Source organism: Acanthisitta chloris, unplaced genomic scaffold (genome assembly GCF_000695815.1).
Source record: "Acanthisitta chloris isolate BGI_N310 unplaced genomic scaffold, ASM69581v1 scaffold15574, whole genome shotgun sequence".
Taxonomy (NCBI): Eukaryota; Metazoa; Chordata; class Aves; order Passeriformes; family Acanthisittidae; genus Acanthisitta; species Acanthisitta chloris.
The window spans coordinates 1-7,558 of NW_008671134.1; the positions used below are offsets into that span (position 1 = coordinate 1).

Here is a 7,558-nt window from a genome sequence, read left to right on the forward strand (position 1 = left end):
CTTTTCCCTCGCTTTCCCCCCGGTCCCACTGTCTCTTCCCTTCCCTAGCGCACAGCACTGTCTGCGCAGAAAAGGCTGGGGAAGATAATCTGTCTCTTCCCTTCTCTAGCGCACAGCACTATCTGCGCAGAAAAGGCTGGGGAAGATAATTATTCGGGATACCAGCAGCCTTAACGTTTGTGTTGTTGCTGTGGGTTGGATCCCAGCGCTCCCTTAGCTGTAGAATCCTTGGGATTTGTGTGGGAGCCTCCAGGGGAGTTTGGGGTCGCTGGTGTAGGTCAAAGTGCTGGGCAGGGACAGCAGGGTCGGTTTGGGGCTGCTGAGTGTGTGAACATGTGGTTTGGGAGGATAAAAACACAGGCTGCATGTCCTTGGGGGGGTCTAAAGAAGATTTTTGGTACCTCTTATCCCATCTCGTGGTGTTTGCGTAAAGTCCATGGTGATGTGCATCAGTTTTCAGGTGTCCTACGAATAGGTGATTCCTTTCTAGTTACAGCAGCTTCTCAGCCTGGAAAAGGTGGGAATGTTGTCCTGGAATCAGGTGATGCAGTGAAATGAGAAGTTTCATTTTATTTTGTGCTAGACAAGGCAGATTACCCATAGGAAAGAAGGTGGTAATCTGTTGTTTACCCCTGTGAATGGTTAGTGCTCCGTGTTTGTTTGTGAAACTGTTTGTGAAACTGACAGGATGGGAACGTGTTTAACAAATAAAACGGTGAAATTGAGTGAAAAGCTTTTTGCAGGTGATATCTCTGTTCTGTGTGTTTGTGTTAAAATATTTTTGTTTTCAAAAACTAATTTTCAGGAGTGTGATCCTTGGTAAACACGCACCCTCGAAAACAAACCGAACCAAACGCTAAGCCGAGGAATTATCTTGCATTTAGAGGCTTTTGAAGAGTCAGGCAAGTTCTGAATCAGGTGAATGGTACTATGTAAATTCCTTTTCTCGTGCTAAATATATCCACATGTAGTTGTGGTTCTGATGGGTGCTCATCTAAACTGTCCTTAATAGCACTTGGTGAGGAGATCCCAGATATCCTCTGGGTACTTTCATTCTGTTAGAACCACTGTATTTGTATTTTCTTTGAGTGACTCCTTGGCAGGAACATGAGGTTTTCAGGATGTGCTTCTTTGTGCAAGCCCTGCCGCAGTAAGGATGTTGTTACTGGACATTTGAGTGTGAACTGCTCATGTTTAAAGTGTTCAGGCAGCTCTTGTCCCCTGCAGGGGCAAAGGAGCATCTGTTGCCTGTGCTGTCCCAGTGGCTGCTGCATTCCCTGTGACATGAGGAGCAGTGTGTGTCCCCCATACTCTCTCTGGGCTCTGCTGGACCTGCTGCTTGTCCAGATGTGTGAATTATAAAGTACACCTCTACTCTCTGGGCTCTGCTGAACTTGCTGCTTGTCTTCTGACTAATAGATGTGTGAATTATAAAGTACACCTCTTTTTTTTTGTTGTTTTTGGAGTTACTACTGGTTTTCAGTAGTTTCTAAGAGTGGTTTGTGATCAGTTCACTACAGAACTGTAAAGGTGTTTATGTGAAGTTATAAATAACAGTTACAAACCAGCTGAAAAGTTCTAGGCCTGAACTCAGTGTGTTTTTATGTGGAGTGTAACAGGTGCATTCCTCTCCTCCAGCTGTTTGCATTCATTAGCTATCAGCAGTTTCATTAAGGTCCAGAGAGCTGCTCCCTTCACATTCTTCTTGCTGTTATCATGAGTTTTCTCATGCTGTTATCATGTTGCTGTTGTGAGTGTTCTGTTCTTGAGCATGTTGAAGACAATTCTGTGAGACTCTGAAATGCTCTTCTTTGAAGAGACACCATTTGCTCTCAGAAATTGGAAGCTACAGTAATCTTTTCTTGGTTTTCCTGTTTGTTTTTTTTTCTAGGCCACACAGCCAGGGATTGCCTTTCCTGCTGGATTCACCATGATCACTCCAGCTTTTGAGCTGACCCAGGATCCAGATTTCCTCACCATAATAATCAGAGTACCTTATGCCAAAGCTTCAGAGTTTGATGTGTTTGTTGAAGGGGAAGACTTTAGGTTTTATGCGAAGCCATATTTTCTCAGGTAAGTTGTGGAAGGATCTTTAAAAGGCTGAACTTCATAAAATGGCTAAAAGTCAACAGAGAGTAAACTTCATTTTGGTCCCCTCAGACATTCCTTGTCTGCAGCTTTTGCACTGTTGACTGCAGACAGCACATTTCATGCAAGGAATTGTCTTTATGGATCTGGTCTCTTTGTTCCTGAACACTAAATCCTGTAACAGAGAGTTGAAAGAAATACTTTGCTAAATTTGCTGTTTGATTTTGAATTGCAAAATGGCCAGACAATTCTCAGGGTGGAAGTTGTGTAGAGTAAGTGTGACTTCTTCTGGGGGAAATCCATGGGGACTTTACTGGATATCAAAAGGAGTCATGTAGCCAAGTCCTTTGTGCTGCTTTTGGTCTGTGCCTTCCATTTTTATAGCCTGAGACACTGACTTGCAAAATTAGTCAAGGTTGTAATGAGGCATCTCATTTTTTTGCCTGCAGGTTGACACTTCCTGGAAGAATTGTAGAAGATGGCAGAGAAAAAGCATCTTATAATACAGATGAAGGTATTGGTTAATGTTATTGGTGTCTGTGTCCTTAAAAAATGCTTCTGACTCCAGTAATTTATACTCTTTTGCACTGGAATTGCTAGAGCTTTAGTGATATTTACAATACTGTAAATAAATGTAAGTTTCTCTTATGTTAGGTAGTATAAGAGTATCTTGCTCAGGATTTATTGTAGGTACTTAGCACAAAGGATGTGTTCAGGACTGTCCTTATAATAAAATATGATGTACAAGTCCTCTTCAAATCCAGTAAATCTGCACAGAACTCAAGTAGTGCTGAGTGGAAATGAGAAAATCCTGAGGTAGCCTCTTGGCTACATCTTGAGAGGGAAGACAGTGGCTTTTCTCCACAACTTAAGGTGGAAGGTGTTTCTGGAATAAAATATGTACATTCTGGATTTAATATATTCATGGGAACAGAAAAGCAATAAAGCCTATTAATTTGTTGCTTGCAGAGTCTTTATTACCTGCTTGATTTAAGACCATAATCAGATTGCTGAAGGGGTTTCCTATGGTTTTCTGTGGATTGCATGGAAGGACTAAAAATATCATAAATCTTGTGTTCTTCTGTTGGTTTGTGTTTTTATACCATGTGAGTCAAGAGACCACAACTGGTTAAATGATTGAAAACATGCATAGAGACTGATGCATAATAAAATGTTATATGCACGTGTCCCACTTGTTCTGAGCCTTTTTCACTGGAGGAAAAATGCACATTTTTGTTTGTCTTGGCTGTTTTAATGCAATAAATATACTCTCACTTTCTTTTAAGGAACTTTTACGATTCTGTTACCCAAGGAGATTCCTGGGCAATACTTTGAGGGGCTGGACATGCTGACATCTCTTTTAACACCAAAGAAATCAAGATCAGCCAAACCTTTGGTAGAAGAGATAGGTATGACCAAAAAAATCTTGTTTATACTAGTGATAAATGTATGTAATGAAAGTTACAGATCTACAGAGTATGTAGAAAAACAGTGTATTTCTATTGTTGTCTAGTGCAAGGAATGAGAAAGGTGTGACTAAGTCAGAGTGTGGATCAGTGTAGAAGTCAGTGTGTTGTAGGTGATCTGTGTATCAATAATAAAGGTTTAGATGTGTTTAAATTTCCCCAAAATGTGCTTAAAATGTGTTTAGAATGTGCTGATGCTCCATAGATCTTTGTACCCCTCTAGTGGCTGCAGAAAACAGACAGAGTTGAGTCTTCTGCTTTCTCCAGCTTACCACAACTGGAGATTTAGCTCAGATGAGAAGCTAATTAAACCCACAGGTTCTGGTGGATGACTTGCTTAACATCAGTACTTAACAGACAAGAGTGTTTGACTATCTGTGTTTAATCTTTTAATACCTCTCTTAAATTATTGATGACATCACTTTGCTCCTGTCAGGGCTCTCTTAGCAGCAAATTCTGGTCTCGTGGGGATCAGTGGAACAGGTATTTCAGTCTTTGAGGGAATACACTTAAAAACTTTAGTGTTCCTGGTCTTCATGTGTGAGAGTTTGAGGCAGAACCTGTGGATTACTGATGCATGGCCAGTGTTGTATAAGATGTCTTAAAAGATGTAGTAAAATGAGGAAGGTTTATTGTGCTCCAGTGTTTGCCTTTCTAGGAAACGAGATATTTTCTGTGTACTGATCTTCTCTGGCCATGCAATGTGTACAGGAGCCTCTGCTGAGCTGTCTGAGGAGGAGGAACAAGAATTTGACTTGGAAATAGAACAGATTCCTTACAAGGAAAGTGCAGAAAGCATTCCACCTCTGCAGTGCCCTTATGGATTTGGGAATTTGCGGTCAGGCGCGTTTCAGAGGCTGCAGGTAGATCCATTTTTGTCTTTTCTTGTCATAAAAGTTCTGGCTAACTTGTTTAGGCTTCATAGAATCAGCTGGGTTGGAAAAGACATCCAGGATCATCAAGTCCAACCCTACTGTGGTCATTAGACCATGGCACTAAGTGCCACATCCAGTCTCAGCTTGAAAACCTCCAGAGATGGTGAATCCACCACCTCCCTGGGCAGCACATTCCAATGCCTCAGCACCCTCTCCATAAAAAAGTTCATCCTAATATCCAACCTAACCCTTCCCTGGCAGAGCTTGAGTCTGTGCCCTCTTGTCCTGCTGCTGGTTGCCTGGGAGAAGAGACCAACCCCCCCCTGACTCCAACCTCTGTCAGGGAGTTGCAGAGGGTGAGAAGGTCTCCCCTGAGCCTCCTCTTCTCCAGGCTAAACACCCCCAGCTCCCTCAGCCTCTCCTCATGGCACTTGTGCTCCAGTCCCTTCCCCAGCCTCATTGCTCTGCTCTGGACCTGCTCCAGCCCCTCAATGTCCCTCCTGAGCAGAGGGGCCCAGAACTGAGCACAGGATTCAAGGTGTGGCCTCACACAAGGTTGAAGATAACCTAAAGGTTTCAGTGTAATGCTGATAAACATCCTGCCTAAACTCTTACTAAATAAATCTTGCATATCATACCTGTTGTGGCTTTGTCCTGTGATTTTGGTTCCATTTCCAGGATGAACTCAGCGATGTGATTGACATTAAGGATCCAGACCAGACTCCTGCAGGGGAGCGCAGGAGGAAGCGCCTGGAAGCTGAGGCTGCCAAGTTTGACCCTGATCACTACCTGTGAGTATGATTAGCTTCACCTGGGCAAGTAAAATACCCCAGTTCAAATACATTCACTTTTCCCTCTCATAAGTGATGAGGTTTAAGATCACTTTTGAAAATAATAGCTTCACTTTTCACATCTATTTCTTTGTTCTCATCAGAGCAGGCCTTGGTGGGTATTTTCAGTGTGGCACTGACACATTGCTCATCTGTTTCAGGGTTACTCAACTGTTTAATTACTCCTTAAGTCTGTTTCAACTGAGGCTGCTGTGAACTGTTGCAGAACATTGTGTCATAGTTCACCTCTTCAGCAGCTGAGTAGCCAATCCCTGCCAGAATTTTGGGTTGTGGATGTCAGAGCTTTGTTTCCCTCTAGTGAAACAAAGATTAATGAACTATCCTGATCTGTGAGGAGGTAATTGGAGTTTTGAAGTTGTGAAGATTTTGCCTTATCCACTTTGGTTTTTGCCTCCATCACATGAAACCTGTTTTACAGCAGAATGAGGAAAAGTTCCAAACAAAGACTTTCTTTTGTGTTTCTTTTGTACTTCATTCCATGTAAGGGAGGTGGAAATGACTCTTTGTGCTTTTCAGATTGAAATGTTTCATGTCAAGTTAGGTTCAGAAGCTTTCAGATAAGTAAGATAAATTGGAGCATTGAGGTCCAGCTCTGGGGTCCTCACTGCAGGAAGGACATGGACCTGTGGGAGTGAGCCCAGAGGAGGCACCAATTGACAGAGAGTAGGGTTAGATTGAATATTGGAAAGACATTGTTCCCTGTGAGGTGCTGAGGCTCTGGCACAGGTTGCCCAGAAAAGCTGTGGCTGCTCCATCCCTGGGAGTGTTCCAGGCCAGGCTGGATGGGGCTCTGAGCAACGTGGACTGGTGGAAGGTGTCCCTGCCCATGGCAGGAGGTTGGAACTAGATGGTCTTTAAGGTCCCTTCCAACCCAAACCATTCTGAGATTCTGTGATGTGTGAATATACATTGATTCCTGCAAGGTTGATTGGGTGGGAGAAGAGTGTAGGTCCCCACTCAGGAGGATTAGTACTGAGGTGTGTTTTGTTGGGGATAACAAGGCTTAACCTGTTCTGAGTTGTTCCAGAAGTTATCTTTGCAAACCTGGAATGTTTCCCCAGTTGGGTGTGCCAGAGGCAGCCTCATGTCTTTGTGTAGCTCACAAAAACCAGAAAGCCTTTCTTGAAATACCACTTGGAAGTACATTTCACTGGAACTGAAGTAGTTCCTAACCTATAATGGGATGCAAATTACAGTAATTCTGAGTTTCCATTTTAGATTCTGTGTTCTGGCCTGGTAGATGAGCTACAACCATTGAGTGTAATGTGTTTTGGTTGCTTCAGAACAAATGATATCAGTCTTTCTTCAAACAAAATGATTTTCCCCTATAACCTGATGAGAGCAGAAGCTCTGGGAGAAATGAGAGCAAACGTTTTCTGCTGCCTTTGAGGAAAACATACACTGACTGATAGCTTTAAGTTACTTTGACATTGAAGGAAGGCAACAAAAAAAATCTGTCAGTGTGAGACTGCAGCAAATTACATTCTGTGTGCAGTGGCCTGGGAGGTTTTGTGTGATGATTAAGAAGGTATGAAGAAATTTCCTGTGGGTTTTTTTCAGTTCTCAGTATTTATACTATTGTTTGGCTTGAAGAAAAAGCTCCAAAGGTAAGAGGAGGCTTAGAACTTGAATCCTTTAGTATAAATACTCCCAGAATTACTATAGTAAGACTTTTACCACAGTGGCTTTGTGCTGAGGTGGAGGTAATCTCTCTTCCAGAATTCATGTACAGCTCTTTTTTCCACCTTGCTGCTGCTTGTCCTTGTTTACCCGAAAGTCTATCCCATCCCTACTTTATCTTGACCCTTCAGGAAGGGTATTCCTAGGTCCTGAGTGGGAGAGTTTCCCAGTCAAGTGATTTGTCTGAGAAGTCTTGGGAGTATTTTCCTGTAGATACATCCAGAACAAATCAGGTTTATTCACCTTCGTGTCATGCTGCAAATCATCAATTTCCTGGGCTTCTGTGTGGCTCAGGAAGGGACACTGTGCTGTAAGATAAGAGAATGTTGTTTATGCTTTTAATAATGATTATTTGCTGCTTTTAAGTCAAAGAAGATATTGATAATACATGGAAAATAACCTGGAGCCAAGTGAGGTGTATTCTCTGTGTGCATTGATATATACCCACATACACTATGAGCTGAAATACTATATAACTCTTTCTTTTCCTTTTCCCTAGAGCTGATTTTTTTGAAGATGAAGCTATTCAGCATGTTTTAAAGTACAAACCCTGGTGGGTTGATGCTCATAAGAAGATGACAGCCTTGAAGGGGGAAAG

At 42.4% G+C, this 7,558-nt stretch overlaps 1 protein-coding gene across 1 annotated transcript in view; it reads left to right on the forward strand.

Moving 5' to 3' along the window:
* The first annotated feature begins 1,930 nt into the window (after positions 1 to 1,930).
* SHQ1 (SHQ1, H/ACA ribonucleoprotein assembly factor) overlaps positions 1,931 to 7,558 on the forward strand; it is a 43,102-nt gene continuing 37,474 nt past the window's right edge. Inside the window, exons 1-6 of the mRNA XM_009073986.1 lie at positions 1,931 to 2,073; positions 2,538 to 2,602; positions 3,375 to 3,497; positions 4,266 to 4,417; positions 5,108 to 5,220; positions 7,460 to 7,552. Coding sequence (XP_009072234.1) covers positions 1,931 to 2,073; positions 2,538 to 2,602; positions 3,375 to 3,497; positions 4,266 to 4,417; positions 5,108 to 5,220; positions 7,460 to 7,552 — 689 coding nt within the window. The remainder of the gene's footprint in view (positions 2,074 to 2,537; positions 2,603 to 3,374; positions 3,498 to 4,265; positions 4,418 to 5,107; positions 5,221 to 7,459; positions 7,553 to 7,558) is intronic.